Consider the following 23,976-nt stretch of genomic DNA (forward strand, 5'->3'; position numbering starts at 1 on the left):
TCCATTACTCTGTTAAAAATAAAATGAAAAATTATTGTCATATTTTGCTGTGCTTTTTATATTCTTTTTTCAAATTTATTTATTTATTTGTTTATAAAAATTTCCACTTCCTCCTCTCCTCCCCATACCCTCCCATTCCCTCCACTCTCTCTTCCCCCCCAACTCCCTCTCCTCCTCCCTCTCCAGTCCTAAGTGCAGTCAGGGTTTCCTGCCCGGTGGGAAGTTCAAGCTCCCCCCCCCTCTCCCTCCAGGTCTAGGAAGGTGAGCATCCTACCAGACTAGGATCCCAAACAGCCAGTAAATGCAGACAAAACAAGACCCAGTTCCATTGTCAATGGCTTCTCAGTCAGCCCCCATGTCAGCCACATTCAGAGACTCCAGTTTGATCATATGCTCGTTCAGTCCCAGTCCAGCTGGCCTTGGTGAGCTCTCATTAGATTTGTCCCCTTGTATCAGAGGGTGAACGCACCCCTCGCGGTCCTGATTTCCTTTTTCATGGTCTCCCTCCTTCTACTCCTCATTTGGACCTTGGGGGCTCAGTCCAGTGCTCCAATGTGGGTCTCCGTCTCTATCTCCATCTATCGTCAGATGAAGGTTCCCTCTGGTCCTGCCTTTCTTGCTCACGTTCTCCCTCCTTCTGCTTCTCATTTGGACCTAGGGAGTTAAGTCCAGTGTTCCAATATGTGTCTCTGTCTCTATCTCCATCCATCGCCAGATGAAGGTTCTATGGTGATATGCAAAATATTCATCAGTATGGCCAAGGGTAATGATCCAATTTAATTTTGAAAATGTCTTCTTTTCTCTATTAATTTTCTTACCAATTTTTATACTACATTATATTCATAATTATAAACCTCAGGATACTTCCTAAGTTCTACAAAGGTTCAATGTAATAGTTTCCCTCAATGTTTGCTTATGTAATTAGCCATATACAGATGAAATCATTTGAATTTAAATGAGGAAAACTGTGTGGGTATCAATTAATGGAACATGACATGAATTTGTCTTACATTTCAAACTCAGGTTTGCCTTATTTATTTTAACATTTCCTCATTTCTTTAATTCACAATTTACTATTATGAGCATAATAGTTTATCTAGGCATACATGAGTATGTTTTGAAAATGAAAAACACAACTAGAGGCAACAACAAAAAATTTGAAATGTATTTTAGTTCTTTACTTTTATTTATTGAAATAAATATTACCACAAACCCATTTTTGAGTTTTAGGCTTTTTTATTTTTAAAACTATTATTTTTTTACGTTATTTACAAAGTTATAATACGAGAGATCTCAATGTATTTGGCCATGCTGTGCACATATGAAAACAAATGTATCTTTGGAAAAGATATGGTGGCTCATGCCTCTAATCCTAGTAGAAGCTAGGATTGTACTCCATAAGTTTATGTAAACCTGGTTTGCATTATCATCTTCATACCAGCCAGGGACAAAATGTGACTGTGTCTCCAAATGTTTAAAGAAAAGATGTACCTTTGTATTTATTTGAGATAAATAAGCTTCCATGATTGAAATCCAAATTTCAAATTTAATATAAATGGCAGCAAGTGTTCAGTATGAGGACATTGTGAAGTAACCTGCTTTCTGAATGTCTTGCTTTCTGAAGGGAACTAGCTCACATTAGCATATGCTCTGACATGTCTTACCTTTCTCCCCCATTCTCTCTGCCTTGCTAAATGCTACTAGATTATATTCTAAAGAATATAATATAAAGAATATAATATAATATAATAATAACTAGCTCCCAAGGTCTATTCCCTATTTGGTCACTTCCTCTTCTTGAGGCTGACTACTAAGTTTCAGTTTTCAAAGTATTAATAATGTTCAGCAATCAAGGTATCTGTCAGAGACTAACTTCAACAAGGATACCACTTACCAGGGTAGGGGTGTGGGGGTCGCCGTTCCATGCCACCCACCTCCCACGAGTTCCATATTGCCCTAGGGGTTAAAACACAAGACGCACACACAGATACAGAGTTCGAGTCATCCTCAAGAAGAGAATTCCCAATTTATTCAACTTAATCCAGGGTTAAATACTTTTAGCCTCAGTAAAGAAAAACTTCTCCCACCCAGAGAGGGCTGGGGAAACTGGCGTCTGTGAGAGCTCCTTCTCAGGCAGGTGGTCAAGGGTGCAAGGCAGTGCCAGACAGGGTAGATGGGCCTTGGCACCTGAGCTTCTTTCAGGCAGGTTGAGAAATTACCATTTTAAAGTAATATAGACCCCTCAGGCTATTGTACCAGGCTGTAGCAGAAGCAAGCACAGAACTTAGCAGGAAGCTTAGCTGGTTAGCGTAAACATTACTTGCATCCTGTGTTTTGGCCTCAAGGAACAGGGAGAACAGGGCCTCACATAGGGGCATGGAAATTAGAATAATAAGTAAAGAGAATGAAGACATGAGTGATAATAATAAACAGAAGCATGGGGTAGTATCTGGAGGGAGATCCAGTGAATACTGAAATCTTCACATTTAATTTCTGTTAGCTTAAATACCCTGACCACCAAAATTCAGAGCAATATTAAAAACTGCATTAACATGATACAAGGAAATGAACAGGATAGTTGAAGGATTGCTGGTTACAATCTTAGTTAAATATTCTGTTAGAACAAGACACATAACACTAACATCCTAGACTAAAATATTCTGTAGGCAAATCACTCCCTGTAACACGAAGGGGCCTGCTTGTTGGGGTTTTTGTCCCGTCCAGCTCCCCAGTTATTTAGTCCCAGAGAAAAATCACACACAGATCTCTTTAAGTTATAATGCTGATTGGCCCATTAGATCAGGCTTCTTACTGGCTAACTCTCACATCTTGATTAACCCATTTTTTCTGATCTATTTTAGCCATGTGGCTCAGTACCTTTTTCAGTGGGGCAGCTCACATCCTGCTGCATCGGTGATCTGGGCAGGAGTGGGAGGAATCAGCTTCCTCCTCCCCAGAATTCTCCTGATCTCCTTGCATCATTTCCACTTCCTGTCTGGTTTTCCCGCCTATACCTCCTGCCTGGCCAATCAGCGTTTATTTAAAAACATGATTGACAGAATACAGACAATTCTCCCGCACCACTTTCCCCTCTTTTTTTAAAAAAAAAATCAAAGGAAAATATCCATTTTTGGGAATGTGGGCGTAGTATTCCAGGCTACTTCCAGCTGGTTGGGGGCTCTGATAATCTTATGGGGACCTAAAGGAGATTTAGAGTTATGATCAAGTCCTGACTGAAGTATCCTGTGAGTCTTAATCATCACAGGCAGCAGTCTTGAATCTGTTCTGGATGTAGAACTCAGACATCTGGGTCATCTGTTCGTACCAGAAATTTTTCAGGTGGTCTCCCTTGATCAAAAATGATTTTTCTTAACTCTGAATAAATCCAGAGCCTCTCATTTTCTGTGGAAAAAAAAAGCAAAATCTCTTCTCCAAAGTAACATACCTTTTGACTTCAATTCTGAAGCCAAGGTATTTTCAAAATACCTATCTTGGATTAATTCTGCAGCACTTATAAACAAATATCTTTTAGCAGCTGTTGCTCCTTCCTCAGCATTCAAACAATTTAAAGAGAGCATAATAGCATACAGTATCAAGATTCCCTGTGTATTTTCCATCTTTCCGTGGCTTTATTTTAACCTCTATTTCTTTTATTTTTACTGTTAACTTTTGGCTTTTTGAGACAGGTTCTCTGCTTATCTTTGTCCTGGTACTCCCTCTGTAGACCAGGCTATCTTTGACCTCCCAGAGATTCGTCTGTCTCTGCCTCCCAGGCTACTCGTTCTTTCTTTTTTTTTTACTCTGAGAACTTTAACCTTTAGCCTGTATATATTTTTAACACAATGTAAACCATTTAGAGGTTTTCTTACTCTTTGAATCTCTCTTTACTGTATATCTCTCTTTTTCTGACCACATGGGTCTTTAATTTGCTAAGGAATATGGAGAAAACAACAGTCAAAAGCTCTTAAGGCAATTCAAGGTCCTTGCCAGAAAGCAAGCTGCAACATTGTATCCATAGTCTGACTGCCTGCTTGAAAGAGTCAGAGTTTTCCCTGGCAGGGCAGCCCCGAAAGCTGGCATTTTAAAAACAGCGTGGGTTTCTTCCTGCCATGGCTGAAAACTGAAATGCTTTACTCTAATCTTTCCCAAGCGTTGCCAGGCTTTCTGTGGATTCAGTTATCCACAATGGGCGCCATTCTGTAACATGAGAAGGCCGGCTTGTTGGGGTTTTTGTCCTGCCCTGTTCCCCCAGCTGTTTAGCCCCAAAGTAAAATCACACAAGAGATCTCTATAAGTTATAATGCTGATTGGCCCATTAGGTCAGGCTTCTTACTGGCTAACTCTCACATCTTGATTAACCCATTTTTCTGATCTATGTTAGCCATATGGCTCAATACCTTTTTAAGTGGGGCAGCTCACATCCTGCTGCTTCGGTGCTCTGGGCACGAGTAGGAGGAATCAACTTCCTCCTCCCCAGAATTCTCCTGCTCTTCTTGCATCATTTCCACTTCCTGTCTGGTTTTCCCGCCTACACCTCCTGCCTGGCCAATCAGCGTTTATTTAAAAATATGATTGACAGAATACAGACAATTCTTCCGCACCAACTCCCTGGGAAGAGTACATTGTTTTCTCCTGAGGGAGTGAGAAATTAGTTGGATCCTTAGGCTTTTGCTTGAGGTAGAAACAGACCTACTTCTCAATACCAGAAACACCAGGTCTGCATATTAGCCACACCTGTTGACAAGACCCTTGAGCAAGGAAAACTCTCTGTTCTAAATCAAGAAGGATCCTTTGTTTGAGGTAGAAACAGACCTTGAAGGAACAGAAGGGGAACAAAAGTAATTTCCAACTCCACAAACTTTAATTAAGGTAGAATGGACCTATATATAAAAAGACCCTTTTGGCAATTGTAATTCAACACCTTATTGTAAGGCAGGATTTCATGGTTTACCTTTTTAAACCATTTGCCTATGGACCACGTCTGTCTCCCCTCTATCCAGAGGCAGTCCTTTGCATCTTTCTGACCCCTCTTCCCAGAAAAGAATCCCTGCCCTCTTTCGTTTTTCCTTCTCCTTCTCCCTGCTTCTTTATCCTTTGTCTCCTATGTTTGTCACTTATTGCTGCCCTCTGTCTCTCTTGAGAAGAAATGTCCTCTTTATTCTGAGAACATGGCCATGGGGGTCATAGGCCAATACTCTTTCACTTATGTTTAATGAACGAGCCCGGGTTCCAATTTCTAAAATTAGAAAAACAAATCATCATGGATCTTTCTTTCTTTGAAGCATTTCAGACAGATCAACTTGCTTCAGTTTATAAATAACCTTCTCACAGGAGGCATGGACCATTTGTGACCAACTGATTATATTCAATAAGAGACACATGGTGATTTTTGTATTGAAAACTCCATCTGTCAGCAGTGCACAGTTGAAAGCTATTCTTAAAAAAAAGGAAACCATTTGTTTTTTGTATTCCAAGAAAAGTATCAGATCTGTGATAGAGATATTTTTAGAGTCAATATTGGAGGTAGGGTTAAAAAATATTTACTGCGTGATTACACATAATTTCAGAAGGCTAAAATAAAATAAAAGCATCCAGGTTTTGTGTAATGACAAACAATGCATTTTTCATAAACATACACAAATCTAAAGTCTCTTATTTAGATTATATTAATGGAAATTATATAGACATGAATTAATAGGTACAAATAAATGAAAAACTAATGTGTTTATCATAAATATACGAATCAGCTCAGTTATGTTCATTGTCTTTTTTTACATTTCTCTTACTTAAAGTATCCTTGACATACATGTGCAAATGATTTCTGCCCAGTATCAGGAATACCATTTGAGGTAAGCATGTCAAACTCTACAACGTGACCTGAGACAGCTGACAATTCAGACTCTGTAGGAAACTCATCTGCAATAGCTGAATCACACACTTGCAGAAGAAAAATCAGCTACATCCCAAGTTTTACCTTCACATCTCTGACAAAGCTGAGAAAGGATCATTGTAAGGAATTAGGAACAGTATATTTTGAATAAAGCTTCCATATTAATATCTCAGATTTATTACTTATTTACAGGGTGATCTGGGAAAACATGATTCTTTTGTATCAAAGTATAAATAAGATTGAATAAAATTACTGCCGCCATTATACATTGTTCCATTTTATGAGCAAAATTTTGTGGAATGTTTATGATATTTACTGACTGTAATATAAAGCCTGAATAAGCATAAAAATAAATTAAATTTTATTCAAATCTAAATAAATAAGGAATTTAAGATCATAGTATTCATCTATTAATGAGTCACACCAAGTTAATGATAAATATTTACATGTTATATATATACTAATATATATGTATATATATATTGACAGCATATCTTAAAATTAAGTCCCATGAGATTATAATCCTGAGTAGTAGTCACATAAGTTTTACTGATCTTACTCATATACTGTGTAGTCACATCTACTTGCAATTGGGTAATAGTGGTATTTAGTTAAATTTCCACTACAGTTTGGATACAAAACGTCCTTCATTATCAGATCAATTTGCATCAGTCATTTGATCATAGGTTCACTTATAAATTTTTCACTTTATCAGACTCTTGGTTCTAAAACAAAGATAGTTTGAAACTTGCCAATATACTTTGTTTTGCATTAAATTCCACAGAAACCATTGTCCAATTTTTATTAGTTATCTGGTAAGAGTCCCTATAGTCAAAATTAAATGTATTATTTAGATAGTTTATCACACATGTTCACAACACAAACATTTATACATTCTGTATAATATTGAAATTTTTTTGATGGATTATAATTACACCTATTCAATACCTTTGAAAGGAATTGCAAAGGTTAAAATATAGATCCGATAATTTTAACAAGTCATGGACAATATTGAAGAAAGCTATAAAAATCAATCCCTCAGCTCTCTCAGAACACATACATTATTCCAGCAGCATCAGAAATACAGAGCTAACAGAAAGAAAACAGTGACTTCAGTTTATTATTATAATACTAATAGAAGTGATAAATGCGTGTGCCTGTGTGTGATATGTTGTCAATATGTATAATAAATGATTCAATATACTTTTCTTGAACGTAGAATTGAGACTTAGCTAGACCATGTCAGAGTTAGCAAAGCCAGGATTCAAACTCAAACATCCCTCTTCCCATACCTTGATATTTCCAGGGAATTTGTGAACTTACTATGTAAATACTCAAAAATCCTTGCTTCCTAGAATTAACACAGAATCATGTTATTACATATCTGATTTACTTTATGAAGTAGCTAAGTTTATGTAAGAAATTTCAATATAAAGACTGAATGCTTCGATATGGAATACTTAACATTTAGAAATAATTATAAATTTTGTTTAAATTGTTTAATAACAATAACATCCCCAGAAAGCATAAACCAACTTTTGGTTTAAGATCATTAAATTTTTTATGTATTTTTCCTATTTTGTATTATCCCCCTCATTTTTAATTCTCTTAATTTCACTTTTCTTGTGTAAATAAAACGGGATTTTCAATCAATGATTTTTTTACCAAAGTAAGACACCATAAGTTTCCTAGGAGACATATGCTTCAATTACTATATACATTTTCTTACATAGACTCTTATCAAATTATCGGTTAAAGTTACTTATAAGTTCTTCTTTGCAAAACACCATCTTTCCTGTTATTACAGTGCCAAATGATCATACTGAAAATGTAAATAAAGTATCACATGGATTGAACTTGTTATATTTAGGAACATACGTACATCTATATACATATATGTATTGAATAAAATGAGTAAAAAAAATAGGTCATGAATTTGAAGGGGACAGGGATGGGTATATGGTAAGGAATGGAGGGAAGAAAGGGAGAGAGAAATATTGCAATTATGATCTCAAAAATGAAATTTTAAATTTTTACCAAATTTTAAAAATAAAAGAAAAATTTCATGTTAAAGCCTGTAGTATAATTTCAAATTCAAGAATACAGTTTCTGAACAAATTGTATATGATAGATTCTCCTCTTACTTTGGAAATGATTGTCTCAGTCACACATGGAAACCAGTGAATATTCTTCTTCTTACACAAGGCCTTTGAAATATTCTTGAAGTATACAGGATGCCCAGGGGAGAGAACACATTGATTCTCTCAGGATAGATAGAAAAGTACCCAGGTGATTTAGTTTTCCCATAATAATCAAGTGAATAATTTGCAAGTGAATATGATATAAAATGATTGGCATCAAATAATCTCTCCATGAAAGTAGAATTTACACAGTGTCATAAAATAATTATAACAGAAGAGAGTTGCAACTTCAATACTAATGTACTTAGAAAATTGTGTTCAGAGAGTTTATCTGAAATTTAGTTTATTTTCCTTGAAAATACAACCTATATCTCCCAATATTCTATAAAATTATACATTAAAGTCATATGAAACCACTGCAATGTAAAATTAAATATGCTTTCCAAACTAAGCTTGCTTGAAACTAATTATGCTGCAACTCCAGGTGTTGTGCAAGACAGATTTAAGCATAATGAAAATAAAGTAGGGGGGCAACAAAGGGATACAGATTAGGTATTTAAACTTAATAAAAATGAAATAGGGGAGTTAACAAAGGGTTGCTTATGTGGATATATATTTTAGTAGGAGAATATTTAGAATATACATAGACATATATTACATGATAAATAGAACAATAATATTAGAGTTATTATTAGTTTACTATTTTGAATCTTTTTCTTTTCTTGGATATCTTAGTTAGGCTTTTATTGTTGTAAAGAGATACCGTGAGCATGGAAACTCATAAAATTGAAAATTTTTTCTGCTGTGTAGTAATCCATTGTGTAAATGCACCACCTTTTTCTTATCCAGTCCTCAGTAGACGGGAATTTAGGTTGTTTGTCATTTCCAGGTTCTGGCTATGACAAACAATGCTGCTATGAACATAGTTGAGCACATGTCCTTGTGGTATGACTGAGCATCCTTTGTGTTTATACCCAAAAGTGGTATTACTGGGTCTCGAGGAAGGTGGTTTCCTAATTTTCTGAGAAATCACCATACTGACATCCAAAAGGGCTGTACCAGCTTGCACTCCCACCAGCAATGCAGAAGTGTTCCCTTTACCCACATCCTCTCCAGGAAAAGTTGTCATCAGTAGTTTTTATCCTGACCATTCTAACAGGTGTAAGATGGAATCTCAGAGTTGTTTTGATTTGCATTTCTCTAATTACTAAGGATGTTGAGCATTTCCTTAAGTGTCTTTCAGCCTATTTAGATTTCTCTGTTGAGAGTTCTCTGTTTAGATCTGTACTCTATTTTGCTGTTTGATTATTTGTTATTTTGATGACCAATTTCTTGAGTTCTTTGTATATTTTGGAGATCAGACCTAAACAGTATGAGATATAATAATACTCATAGCTATAGTTTGAACATCAGGAAAACGGGGCAAAAAAGGCCACCAAAATTAAGCAAGAAAATGTACAATAAAAGTAACAAAGTAAAATGCAGTCTACATCAATCAATAACTTTTCTAGATGCTGTTATCAAATCATCTGATAGAGACCATGAAAGAATTCATACTCATAACTATTCCAAAAGTGTTTAGATATAAAAACAGCACTTATTTGAGGTGATGATCAATAAAAGTTATTCATTAAACATGGAACAAGATATATTATCTCTGTTCATGTTAATTTGCTATGAACGTTGGTAGTCAAGGTGTCCAAGATGTTTAAAGGTAGAGTGATCTCAAGGTTGTGTTAGAGAGTCTTGATGAGGAAACTTCTGGTCTAGATGAGGTCTGTCTGCTTGTCTGGGGGGATTCTCTTGACTTATAATTGGTGTGAGAAGACCCAGTTCTTTGTGGGTGATGACATTCCCTAGGCAGGGGATTCTGAACAGTGTAAGAAAGGAGAAACCTAGCAAGCTAACAGGGATGTTTGCATTCTCTTGTTTCTTGATTGTGGATGTGACTAGATATGTGAACTCCAGCCTCGACGTCCCTGGCCTGGAGTTGTATGCTGAATAAAGTCCTTTCTCCTCAAAAAAAAAAAGACTATAACCAAAGATGTCTAAATTTCCCTGAAATCTGACAATAAGCTAAGGGAGATAGTAATCAAATGATTGTCTATTGGTTAAATAAATAGTTAACAAAAAGTCTTAAATAGAAATAAGTGGAAATGACCAAGAAATAATATGTCATTTACAAATTGTTAGTGTGCCCTTCAAAATAGCTATATTACAGCCATTTCCATAAATAATTAATGAAAATTAAATTTTCTTGGTGTTTTTTGTGCTTTATCCTCTGGAATTATATTTGGTATTTAAGGGTATCTCTTCAAACTAAAGGTAATCAAAATAGATGAAGAAGGACATTTCATATTCATAGCAGGAAAAATCCATCAAGATGAAGTCTCAATTCTGAAGATTTATGCTACAAATACAAGGGCACATGCATTTGTAAAAGAACCATTACAGAAGTTTAAAATGGACATCAAACCCCACTCTACAGTAGTGGGAGTCTTTAACATTAGGCTCTCACTAATGGACAGGTCTGCCAGATCTAAAATTAGCAGAGAAATAAGGGAACTAACAGATGTTATGACCCAATTGGGTTTAATAGATCTTCAGAAAACTCTACTCAAACATAGAAGAAAACTTTCTTCTCAGAACCTCATAAAAACTTTTCCACAACTGACCACATTCTCAGACAGAAAGCAAATCTCAACAGTAAAAAAAAAAAAAAAAAGGAAGGAATGAAAGAAGGAAGGAATCCCTGTATCTTAGGTCACCAAGACTTAAAGTTAGAATTCAATGACACAAGTTATAGAAAGGATATAAACTCATGGAAACTGAATAATGCTCAATTGAACCATTATTGGTTAAAGGAAGAAAAAAAGAGATTAAAGACTTCCTAGAATTCAATGAAAATGAATACATAACATACTGACCCTTATGGGACAATATGAAAGCAGTACTAAGAGGAAAGTTCACAGCACTAAATGACCACATAAAGAAGTTGTAGAAATCTCAGTCTGGTGAACTAACATCACACCTTGTTCTTGAATCTTGAATGATCTTGAATAATAAAAACAAACCCACCCAGGAGAAGTAGATGCCAGGAAATAATCAAATGGAGGGCTGAAATCATTACAATAGAAACAAAAAGAACAATACAAAGATCAAGGAAACAAAGACATAGGTCTTACAGAGAATCATGACAAACAAACCCTTATCCAAACCAACCAAAAGGCAGAGAAGGAATATGCAAATGAACAAAATTAGTAAAGAGGCAACGTACTTCATACAATCATATTCACTATTGGCAAGTTTTTCTTTATAGTTCTGTATATGTATTTGTGTGGTGAAGTAAGTCATTTCATATGTTCCATTGTTTTGTCAGTTCATTTGCAAATTTAGGCTATTATTCAAATTATTATGTGCCTTATTAAGAGTTAATTTTATATTTTCTTGCCTTTATAGGTTGCAGTTTTCTAATTATTTTGTATAATAATCCACTATTTAACTTTATATTTGTGCTTGATTTATATGAGATAGTTTAGGTCATAACTTCAACAAAGTAAAAATATTGAGTTTTAAAAGTCCATAAACCCCATCATTAAATTTAAGAAAAACGATAATTTGTAGATTACTTTAGCTTACCCATAATTAGCAATTAATTACAACACTAAACATCTGTTATTACAAGGGTGAGGAAGTCAAGATTTAGGGAAGTGAAATTTACAACAAAGTTTCAATGCCATGTCAGATTTTTCCATATATAAAAATTTCCATGGTAGTAGTCCACTATTTTTAAAGTATATGTCATCATTCTATATTAGATACTAGATAAGTTTTTATATTTTAAAATAATTATTATAATAGAAACTGTGGTGATTTTATAAGATTTTAACTAACTTACTATGAAATCCTTCATCATGTTGTTATTCTTAACCAAAAGCAAATTGGTGTATATTCCCAAAGCATCCTCTCCTGGGACTTTTATCAACGTTTGTTTCAATAGATATAAATATTCTAAATTAACCATATTTTTTGCACAAATAAACAAGAAGTTTTTGGTTCCACAGGTAAGAGGAATTTTAGGTCACTTGCAAAACATTTTTAAGAATTACAACATAGGATCAGAAATTTTCTTAACATAATTTTGGCTATTTTACACAGTGCAAATCCCTTTACTTACTGATTATTTCATGGATTAATAAATTGTGTTCATCCTTGTGTCATTTATATAAAATTTCTTCTAAGGGGTGAAAAGCAAGACCCTTTAGTAAATATATAAGATAATGAGCATTTATTATATTCTTGGGCATAAATAAGAATGCTCCAGGTTTATTAATCTGTGCTTTTATTCCCTCAAAGAAGACAGATCATTTCAAAGAATGAAAAGGGATAGCAGAAATGCTCAGAAAAGTTAATCTATCTGCTGTCAAGGTAACGTATACTTTGATAAATAAAATATCAATAGTCTTAGAATAAATAGAAGCCACTTTGGTTCACTATCTGTTGCTTATGTTTATGACACATCAATAATCTTAAGTAATTCAATTATAACAATAATAATGCTTTCCTTAATTTCACGGTGAAAGATGGGAAATTTTATGAAATTTGTATAATGAGTTTTCTGCTTCCTAATAAACTGTGTTTCACTGGTTTGGAATGCAATATTTTTAATAATCATTTTTTTCCTTTGTTTTTCTACTCAAAACTCTCCCAAATAACCTTCCATATGGTTTGCAATATTAATGGTCTATTTTTTCATTGACAGCTGTTATATCTACAGATGTGTAGGTTTACATATACACATACATGTAAATGGATATATTCCTATACACATAAGTATAACCCACTCAGTCTATTTGTATGTCTACAAGAATGGCCATTTGATAATGGTTTACCATAGTTTGAAACATTGTCCTTGTATTTGTAGGCCAGGGTAGGTAACCTGCCACTCACTATGTGGCCCATGATGACTTAAAATTCACAATATTTATCCTGCTTCAGCCTTATAGTACTAGGATGACAGGCAAAGGGTGGACAACTCACATTCAGCATTATTAAATGATTCAAGGACTGGTTGTTTTATTTTTGTAAATTTCAATAACTTACCTTTGTATTCATCAAGGTCAGCAAACATAGACCTATCTTAGGACAGATGCAGCTCAATGTCCCAACAGCACGGTATTTACAATTATAATAACTAAAAACAAATGAAACTGACTATAATGTACCAAACTAAATTGTGGAGATCTGGGCCCAGGGATGATGGTTGTGATAATAGCAATAAACCAATATTTTGAAAATTATATTTTTCAATAAACAACATAAAAATAAAGAGAGAATATTAATAAATAAAGTAGAGTATTCAAAATATTTTGGATCTAATTTTGATAAAGCAATATTGCAATATACATTAATAATTAGCATATTCATGTATTTTAAAAGAATTAAATATTTGTCTTTGGTTTTTGCTCACACATTTTATGAAATATTTTTAATATTTGTATATTTTATCTAATGTTAGATAATTGCTAAATTAACACATATCACTATAAAACCTCATTTCATATTAATCTTGATTTATCACTCTATCTGGTATGTAACAGGACCTTCTTTGCAAATTTAACCCCAAATTTAGTCCTTCTGCTTGGACATGCAACATCACATAAGTTAGTTATTGAAAAAACATTGATATTTTAACGAGAAGCAAATTTTGAGAACTTGTGTTCATGAAGTATGAAAAGAAGACACACTTTGAACTATCATGTTCTATAGTCATATTCCTAGATAGATATTTCAGAGAATCCCTGGAATGTTTATTATTGAGATGATAATTTCTTGTGATTTTTGGTTAGACTGAAAACTATACTTCATACCAATTATCAGGAATTTGTTGTCAAAATATGCTTGTTGATTAGCAATGCTAGTATATTTTGGTAAAAATTCTGGGTATTTTCAAAAATGTACACATATATAAAGTCATGAAAATAATCATTTTTAATGTAGCTATAATTCCATTATAGACATCATGTTTTTAATCACTGTCATTAAGAAGTAATTTTGGCATCAATGAATTCTTCTTTAAAGTTTACATGTGGACTGAATTGCAATTGCTCCAGTCTATGTAAGTCTTATCACTTTTCCTTTCTTAAAAAAACAGTATTGACACATTTCATGAATTTCCAAAGAAATTTTAATGCAATTGTCACTTGCAGGTCTTCTTTGTTATCTCAATAATACTCCTTGATGTTTTCTTGTCACATGAATTATTTTCTAGCTACACACAGACAGACAGACAGACACACACACACACACACACACACACACATACACAATTTATATCCACGTTCTGAATATGAAAAGAAATGTGAGTGTTCATCTTTCAAAATATAGCTAATTTTAATAAGCATAATAATATCCAGTTCCATCTATTTTTCACAAATGATTTTACTTTTAGTTATCGAAGAATGAAATTTTATTTTGTATACACAACATATTTCCTTTATCCATTCATGTCAATAGATGTTTAGGCTGATTCCATTTCTTTGCTTCTATGAATAGTAAATCAAGAAACATAAATATTCAGTTATCTCTATGGTAGGACAAGTAGACCTTTGAGAAATATGAACAAGGATAGTATATTAGATCATATGCAATCAGCATTCAGATTTTACAGAAACATCATGCAAATTTTCATTGTAGTTGCCTGTGTTTCTTCACCTAGTAGATGTTTTAAGTGTTCTTTCTCGAGTACCTGCTGTCATCTATTTTCTTGCTGATTTTTTGATACAGAATCTAAAACCAATTTCAATTTGCATCTTCTTTCATGCCTAATAATGTTGAACAGTATTTTAACTCATTTTGATCATTTATATTTCTTTCTTTCAGAACTATCTATTCTGTTCTTTGGCTCATTTATTTTCTGTAAGGCTTGATTCATTGATGTATTGTGGATGTTCTGTATAATTCCTAGATATTAATAATCTCTTATGTAACAAATATTGTGGATGTTCTGTATAATTCCTAGATATTAGTAATCTCTTATGTAACAAATAAAGAACAAATATTAGGGCTATCAAGGATGTAGATGTTCTTCATTCTGACAATAATTTCCATTGTTGAACAAAGCTATTTAACTTCCTATGATTCTATCTGTCAGTTACATAGTTTGTATTCTGTACTGTGAGAGCTCTTTTCAGAATGTTTTTGCCTGAATCTTGAAGCATTTTCCCTGCATTTTCCTCTAACACTTTCTGTAATTCATGTATTATATTATAATAACTGATGCATTGAGAATTATTTTTGAGTCAAGTAAGATTGGTGTATAATTTCATTCTATTTACATGTGAATGCCTCATTCTCCGATCACCACCCACAGAAAAATATTGGTTCTTATATTTTTTGATGTCTTTGTCAAAAGTTTCAATATGTTTTATTGAACATATACATATATATGTATGTATGTATATATATTCTGTGTCTCTTTCTATTCAGTTAATTTACATACATAGAATGTAGTGGCATACACTGTCTTTGATATTATGGTTTTGTAACACAGTTTGAGATCATGTATTGTGATAAATTCATCCATGTTTTCTGGGATGAAAAAACATCTTAGTCTTGTTCAGAGAGTTTTGTTCCCCCTTTTAATTTAGGATTGTTTTGTTTTAGTCTGTGAAGAATGTTATTTAAATTTTGATGGTGATTGTCTTGTGCCAATACAAAAATTTAAGTAATGTGCCCATCACCACAATATGAATAAATATTATGTTCTATTTCATTGTTTATAAGTGGCATATGATACCACTGTGTAACCGTTTTCTTCTAGACCACTGAGTATATGAAGACATGATCTATGATCATTAACTCCCGCTACTTGTCTGCTGGACTGTACACAGTAAACTGAGTATCTTCGATATTGCTTCGTGAGATTCCAAATGAAGAACACCACAGAAGCAACTACATTTATTCTCAAGGGACTCACCGACAACTCTGAACTACAGATCATTCTCTTCTTCCTCTTTCTAGCGATTTACCTTTTTACTCTAATGGGGAATGTAGGACTAATCGTATTAGTCATTGGAGATCCACAACTCCACACCCCCATGTACTGCTTCCTCAGTGGACTGTCTTCTGTGGATGCCGGCTATTCCTCAGATATCACGCCAAATATGTTAGTGGATTTTATGTCAAAAAACAAAATCATTTCATTTCATGGCTGTGCAGCACAGATGTTTCTTGCTATTACATTTGGAACAACAGAATGCTTTCTCTTAGCAGCAATGGCTTATGATCGCTATGTAGCCATTCACAACCCACTTATGTATGCAGTGAGCATGTCTCCTAGAGTCTATGTGTCACTCATCATTGCTTCCTATGCTGGTGGAATTCTGCATGCTGCTGTCCACACAGTGGCCACTTTCAGTCTTCCTTTCTGTCGTTCCAATGAAATTCAACATATATTTTGTGATATACGTCCTCTACTTTCTATCTCCTGCTCTGACACATATGTAAACGAGCTCCTGCTCTTCTTCTTTGTGAGTTCCATAGAACTAGTCACCATCCTGATTATTCTGGTCTCTTATGCTTTTATTTTGTTGTCAATTTTTAAGATGAATTCAGTTGAAGGGAGGAGAAAAGTGTTCTCTACGTGTGGAGCTCACCTCACTGGTGTTTCAATTTTTTATGGCACTATCCTCTTCATGTATGTAAGACCTAGTTCCAGTTATTCCTTGGAGCAAGATATGATAGTGTCATCATTTTATACCATTGGGATTCCAATGCTCAATCCCATCATCTACAGTCTGAGGAACAAAGATGTAAAAGAGGCAATGAGAAGAGTATTGAGAAAAAATTTTCATATTAAATATTAAATTAAAAAATAAACTCTATTTTAAGTTTATCCTTATGACATGTTCTTAATAAACCCTTTAAATATATTTTATTATTTATTTTATGGTGTGTTTTTCATCTTCTCCCATAATACATTCAAACATAAAATCACCATTGCTTGTGAGTGCTTACACCATGTGAGCTGACCTACAAAAGTCAAGGCAATTGTCCCAACCCATCACCCATCTCAGCTTAGAAGCTCTGTGATTACAAATGCATGTTGTCATCTTTGGTTTTATGTGTATTTTAGGGATTCAAGTTCATAGTCTCACACTGGCTGGTTAATGCTTTGCAAAATGAGCCATCTGCCTTCAATTCAGTGCTTAATTATTAAAGAATGTAAAATTCCATTTAAGTTTAATAATCATTATTTGTAATTATTCATTATCATTATGTATCAATTTTCAAAATTAAGATACTAATCATATTCAGCTTTCTACATGGTATTTACATAGCTGAAGATGTGGCATCTGTCTATTTCTGAAAATCTGTATCTGTGCAAACAGATATTCCAGGCATAATCACATGCAAATCTGCTAAAATGATTGATAATAGGGTGTTAGATTCAGTTGATACTTCTTGCACATTTCTTTATGCTTATTATTTCCATGGCATTAGCCATACTCGTGATTTTATTTTGGATGCGTATAGCATGTTTGATTTCACTGGGGTACTGTTGAAGAAAACACTATTTTAGGAAAAATGTGTTTTATGTTTCATATCAATATGACATTTTTGAGATGAGTTTCTCTGTAGCTTTGGAGCCTGTGCAAGAACTAGCTCTTGTAGACTAGGCTGGTTTTGATTTCATAGAGATCCACCCTCCCCTTCTTCCCTAGTGCTGAGATTAAAGACATGTGCCACTACTTCTGGGTATAATTTAAATAAAAATTTAAATTGATGTTATAAATCAAAGACTATTGGAACCAATTTAAATGAATTGCATTTCCTTTCTTGTAAAAAGTCATTGTGTTTTATGAAGAGTAATATCTTAGTTTGAGCATATTATCTACCACCGCCTGTGGTTTACTATGTCATATAATTGTGAGGTTGTTTATAATAGAGACTTTTAATAGTATGAAAATGTTACATGGGAATTTCTGACTTGTTGGTAATCTGACTTGTTGCTAATTCACTTTCAGGATTTTCTGCGTTTTACCATGTGAAGAAATCATGACTTATTTATTGGTGTCAGAAAAAAAAAACTGAAATTAAATAAAATATTCTCTGTGATTATGGAAATTGATAGACCTACCAATGGTATACAAAAAAAGATAGTGACTCACTTTCTCCCAGAATTTTTCAGTAACAAATAATTCATTATTTAGGATTTACCTGATTACTCATTCCCTGACTAAATCCAATCTCTGGACAGTTGGTTAAGTCTATAAAAGTCAGAACAATATTACACCCATGGGTACATATTACCTAGAAGGTTGCCATTGTTATTTACAGAGTTAACAGCTGTTTAATAATGTCGATGTCTATTCTCCCTTATTAGCCTGCATATATCTCTTGAAGTAATTAAGTTAAGAAGTAGAGAGAAGTTATTCAGAACAACTATAGCTTGATTTTTCCATATTATATATTGTGGGTCCTAGGTTGCCTTCAGGAATTGGGTCTTATTATATAATTTTGGTGTGCATGCAAGAGGAATAACAAGAACCTATGTTGTTTTGAGCTTCAGTGTCATTTGTAACCAATGACTCTTATTTTTTTCAAAGTTTATTAATTTATAAAAGTTTCTATTTCCGCCCCTCCTCCCAACACCCTCCCACTACCCCCACTCTCTCTCCTCCTCCCTCTCCATCCCTAAGAGCAGTCAGGGTTTCCTGCCCTGTGGGAAGTTCAAGTTCCTACCCCCTCCCTCCAGGTCCAGGAAGGTGAGCATCCAAACAGACTGGATCCCCAAAATCCAGTATATGCAGAGGAAACAAGTCCCAGTGTCATTGTCAATGGCTTTTCAGAAAGACCCCGTGCCAGCCACCTTCAGAGAATCCGGCCATATTCAGAGAATCTGGTTGGATCACGTGCTCGTTCAGTCCCAGTCCAACTGGCCTTGGTGAACTCTCATTATATCAGTCCCCTTGTATCAGTGGGTGCTCGCATCCCTCGCCGTCCTGATTTCCTTTTTCATATTCTTCCTCGTTCTGCTCCTCATCTGGACCTTGGGGGGCTCAGTCCGGTACTCCACTGTGGGTCTCCGTCTGTATCATCATCCATCCTCGGATAAGGTTCCCTCTGGTCTTGCCTTCTTTGCACACGTTCTGTTTCCTTCTGCTTCTCGTTTGGACCTAGGAAGTTAAGTCCAGTGTCCCAATGTGGGTCTCTGTCTCTATCTCCATCCATCGCCAGATGAGGGTTCTATGGTGAAATGCAAAATATTCATCAGTATGGTTATGGATCAAGGCCAGTTCAGGCACCCTCTCCTCAGTCCAGAGAACAATCTGGGGATCTCTCCTTGGACCTGGGATCCCCTTTATAATCAAGTCTCTTCTAAATCCTAAAACGACTCCCTTAGTTGAGATATATACTTCCGTGATCCCATATCCATCCTTCCTCCCTCCCCCCATCCTAGTCCCCCGAGCTTTCCCCATTCCTCCCCTACTCCCTTCTCTCTAACTCTCTCCCCTTCCAACAACCTCCCCATCCCCCCATGCACCCGAGGTTACCTGGCACTCTTGTCTATTTCCAATCTCCAGGAGGATAGCTACATGATTTTCTTCAGGTTCACCTTCTTATTTAGCTTCTCTAGGATCACGAATAATAGTCTCAAAGACCTTTAATTATGGCTAGAATCCACTTATGAGTGAATACATACCATATTCCTCCTTTTTGGGTCTGGCTTACCTCACTCAGTAAAGCGTTTTCTATGTCCATCCATTTGCATGCAAAATTCAAGATGTCCTTGTTTTTTACCGCTGAGTAAAACTCTAATGTATACAGTAGCACAGACAATAAGAAAATCAATAAATAAATGGGACCTACTGAAACTGAGAAGCTTCTGTAAAGCAAAGGACACCGTCAGTAAGACAAAAGAGCAACTTTCTGACTGGGAGAAGATCTTCACCAACCCCTCATCAAACAAAGGCCTGATCTCCAAAATATACAAAGAACTCAAGAAACTTGACACTAAAACTCTAATTAACCCAATTAAAAAATGGTGTGCTGATCTGAACAGAGAATTCTCAACAGAAGAACTTCGAATGGCCAAAAGACACTTAAAGTCATGCTCAACATCCTTAGCGATCAGGGAAATGCAAATCAAAACAACTATGAGATACCATTTTACACCAGTCAGATTAGCTAAAGTCAAAAACACCAATGATAACCTATGCTGGAGAGGATGTGCAGTGAGGGGAACACTCATCCATTGTTGGTGGGAATGCAAGCTTGTGCAGCCACTGTGGAAATCAGTGTGGCGGTTTCTCAGGAAATTGGGAGTAAACCTCCCTCAAGACCCAGCAATTCCACTCTTGGGAATATACCCAAGAGATGCCCTATCATACCACAAAAGCATTTGTTCAACTGTGCTCATAGCAGCACTATTTGTAATAGCCAGAACCTGGAAACAACCTAGGTGTCCCTCAATAGAAGAATGGTTAAAAAAGGTGTGGAACATATACACATTAGAGTTTTACTCAGCAGTAACCAATGACTCTTATGTGTGTCTCCCACATCTAAGTATAATAATCCAAAGCTCCTAGAAGCATCATTATCCAGCTATGCAGGGTCTTTTCGTTCTAATTATTCTTAAATGTATTTTAGCTGGATGTTGGCTTTTAGGTTTCCATACTGACTTTTCCTAAACCACTTAGGTACAGCACCCTCAATCCACGTCTACTGGTTTTTCTCCTCTGCCAAATTTCCTCCTACATTTAATTTTACCTTTATTCTTTCTTATCGCCTTTGCTTACTGCATTCATCCTAACTGGCTTCCTTGCAATTTCCTCTCATGCACATCCATGTTTACACACAAAGTAGAACCCACATGCAAGAGTTAACATGAAGCAATTGTCTTTCTAGAACTGGGTCATCACACAGTACACTTTTCTGAGAAAAACTTTCTTGTCAGTGGAAATAAATGGGCTGCTCCTGCATGACAGATCAAATGAACTGAGAAACTGATGTCAAATAATTGTTTTCATGGATCTCAAAATCACACTTTAGCTTTCAATAGGAATATTCCATTACATATAATATATATATATGAGTATATAAATATGTGTGTATGTGCAAGTGTGGTTTTGTAGCAAAAGGCCATAAATTTGGAAGTGTGAGGAGGAGCATATAGGAGAGTTTGTTGGGAGGAAAGGTAAGGGATAGTGGTATAATTATACTACAATATCAAAAAGCAGAAAAAACAAATTTAAAAATGAAGAAATCATAGACCACAGAGAAACAACCAATAAAAATAAAGAAAAAAAACCAGTGTGGGTTTATGAAGTAGCTAAGTAGATTAAGATTCCTGATAATAGATAATATATTGGGCTGACCACATCAGTTTTATCTTTGTAATATCAAAGGTGGAAGGAAAGAATAGATCCCTGTCCCCAAGCTGTCTTCTGACTTTTGCCATTTACCGTGGCATGGAAACACACACAGACACATGATGGGTAGATGTAACAAATGACTTTTCAAGTCATTTAGTTTAAAATGTTGTGTTCAGATTTTTTGGTTTATTTCAAAGAAGCAATAGAGCTGGAGGTAAAAAAAAATGTTTCATTGCAAGAAATGTGAATTTATACACAAAATTACTTCTCAAGTAGTCATCCTATGAAAAAGTTTTCCTTCTGGGAAAAACATGCTTTGAGAATCTCTACATGAGGATTTTGCATTTGGGACTGTTACATAGTGCTTGCTAACAGTTTATCACAAATCACACAAGAATCATTTAATCACAGGGTCCTGAATACCCAGTTTCATCTTAAGTGTAGCAAAATTAACCATGTATTTGTGACCGAGAACAATATTCACATAAAAATATTTATTTAAATTTCATCAAAATTATTTGGTATGCAAAAGAAAGAACTCATTTTTAAAAATGTTACCTGAGAAAGAGAAAGATAATTGATGTCTTAAAATAATTTCTACAGATGTCTGTTAGGGTTTGCAAGAGACTTGACTCTAGAGGGGTTCCCAGGTCCAAGGAGATGTCCCCAGCTTGTTCCTTGGGCAGCAGAGGAGAGAGTGCCTGAACTGGCCTTGTCCCATAGCCACACTGATGAATATCTTACATATCAACATAGAACCTTCATCTGGAGATAGATGGAGATAGAGACAGAGTCCCACGATGGAGCTCTGGACTGAGCTCCCAAGGTCCAAATGAGGAGCAGAAGGAGGGAGAACATGAGCAAGGAAGTCAGGAACGCGAGGGTTGCTTTGCAGAGTCGGTGGGATTGATTTAATGGGAGCTCACCAAGGCCAGCTGGACTGGGAGTGATGGAGCGTGTGATCAAACTGGATTCTCTGAATGTTGCTGTCAATGAAGGCTGACTGACAAGCCAAGGACAATGGCACTGTGTTTTGATTCTACTGCATGGACTGGCTTTGTGGGAGCCTGGCTTGTTTGGATGCTCACCTTCATAGACCTGGATGGAGGGTTGAGGACCTTGGACTTCCCAAAGGGCAGGAAATCCTGACTGCTCTTAAGACTGGAAAGAGAGGAGGAGGAGGAGGGGAGGGGGAGGGAAAAGGGAGGTGGGGAGGAAGTGGAAATTTTTAATAAGTAAATACATTAAAAAATAATTTCTAATATATAACATACTACTAATTAAAGTCATGACAAGTTTGTATTTTGTAACCATGCACATTTCATGCAAACATGGATTAATGACTAAATTTTATCTGTGTTTATATATATATATATATATATATATAAATTATTAACCAAATTTTCTCCACAATTTCTTCATTGCTGCTTTTACATCTTTTCCGTAGACTGTAGATGATGGGATTCAGCATGGGTATCACAATGGTGTAAAATATTGACCCTACCATGTCATGGTTTGACGCAGAGCTGGAACTTGGCCTCATATAACTAAAGAGGATTGTACCATGGTAAATAGACACTACAGTGAGGTGGGAGCCACATGTAGAGAACACTTTTATTCTACTCTCAGAAGAGTGCAAGTTCAGAATGGCAAAGGAGATCAGAACAATCAGGATGGTAATGATCTCAATGAATCACACCAAGTATAAGAGTAGAAGTTCATTGATATGTGTACCAGAGCAAGAGAGAGCAAGCAATGGTGGGATGTCACAGATCTACAGAAGGACAGACTGAAAGTGGACACTGAGTGTATAGCACCATGCAGAGCTCCAATGGCATAGGAAGCAATAGTGAGTGGCACATAGACTCTGGGTGACATGGTTACTGCAAATAGAAGTGAGTTGCAGATGGCTACATTGCGGTCATAAGCCATTGCTGCCAGCAGAAGAGATTATGTGGTCCCAAAAGTAACAAAGAGAAACATCTGTGCTGCACATTCAAGAAATTAGATGGATTTATCTTCTTCCAGGAAATTGACAAATATTTTTGGGGTAACAGCTGTAGAATAGCAAGCATCGAAGAAAGACAAAACACTAAGAAAGTAGTACATGGGGTTGTGTAATTGAGAATCCCCAATGACCAAAACCACCAGTCCAAAGTTTCTTATCAGAGTGAAGAGATAGATAGCAAGAAACAGTAAAAATAGGAGGACCTGCAGTTCAGCATCATCTGTGAATCCCAAGAGCATAAACATGGCAGCTTCTGTCACATTCTGAAAGGGAATCTTGAGGACATCCATGGCTGATTCCAATCATTCCATTTTGGTTTTGATTTATATATTGTACATATAAAAAATCCCATATAAAAAAACTGTCTCATTGTATCTACATTTCCTTCTGAGGGCATAGTAAAATCCTTGGTAATAATGGTGTGGGAAATGTCAAGTAAATTTTTTGAAAGCAGACAGATCTCACTATATGAGGTAAAATAAAAAGATAATTACACTTGTTGAATATAAGTTTATAAATTTAAAAGTCCAACAGCTAAAACAGATTTTTATCCAAATA

At 35.3% G+C, this 23,976-nt stretch overlaps 1 protein-coding gene and 1 pseudogene across 1 annotated transcript; one reads left to right on the plus strand and one right to left on the minus strand.

The window, feature by feature from the left end:
• Window positions 1–15,962: 15,962 nt before the first annotated feature.
• Window positions 15,963–16,898, plus strand: LOC148122493 (olfactory receptor 5T18-like). The gene has a single exon (XM_087903835.1). The coding sequence runs from the start codon at window positions 15,963–15,965 to the stop codon at window positions 16,896–16,898; it is 936 nt and encodes a 311-aa protein (XP_087759961.1).
• A 5,066-nt stretch (window positions 16,899–21,964) lies between these two features.
• LOC148122494 (olfactory receptor 5T9-like) lies at window positions 21,965–23,729 on the minus strand (annotated as a pseudogene).
• Window positions 23,730–23,976: the final 247 nt, after the last annotated feature.

The sequence above is a fragment of the Myodes glareolus genome, chromosome 3, assembly GCF_982192425.1.
Source record: "Myodes glareolus chromosome 3, mMyoGla1.1, whole genome shotgun sequence".
Classification (NCBI taxonomy): domain Eukaryota; kingdom Metazoa; phylum Chordata; class Mammalia; order Rodentia; family Cricetidae; genus Myodes; species Myodes glareolus.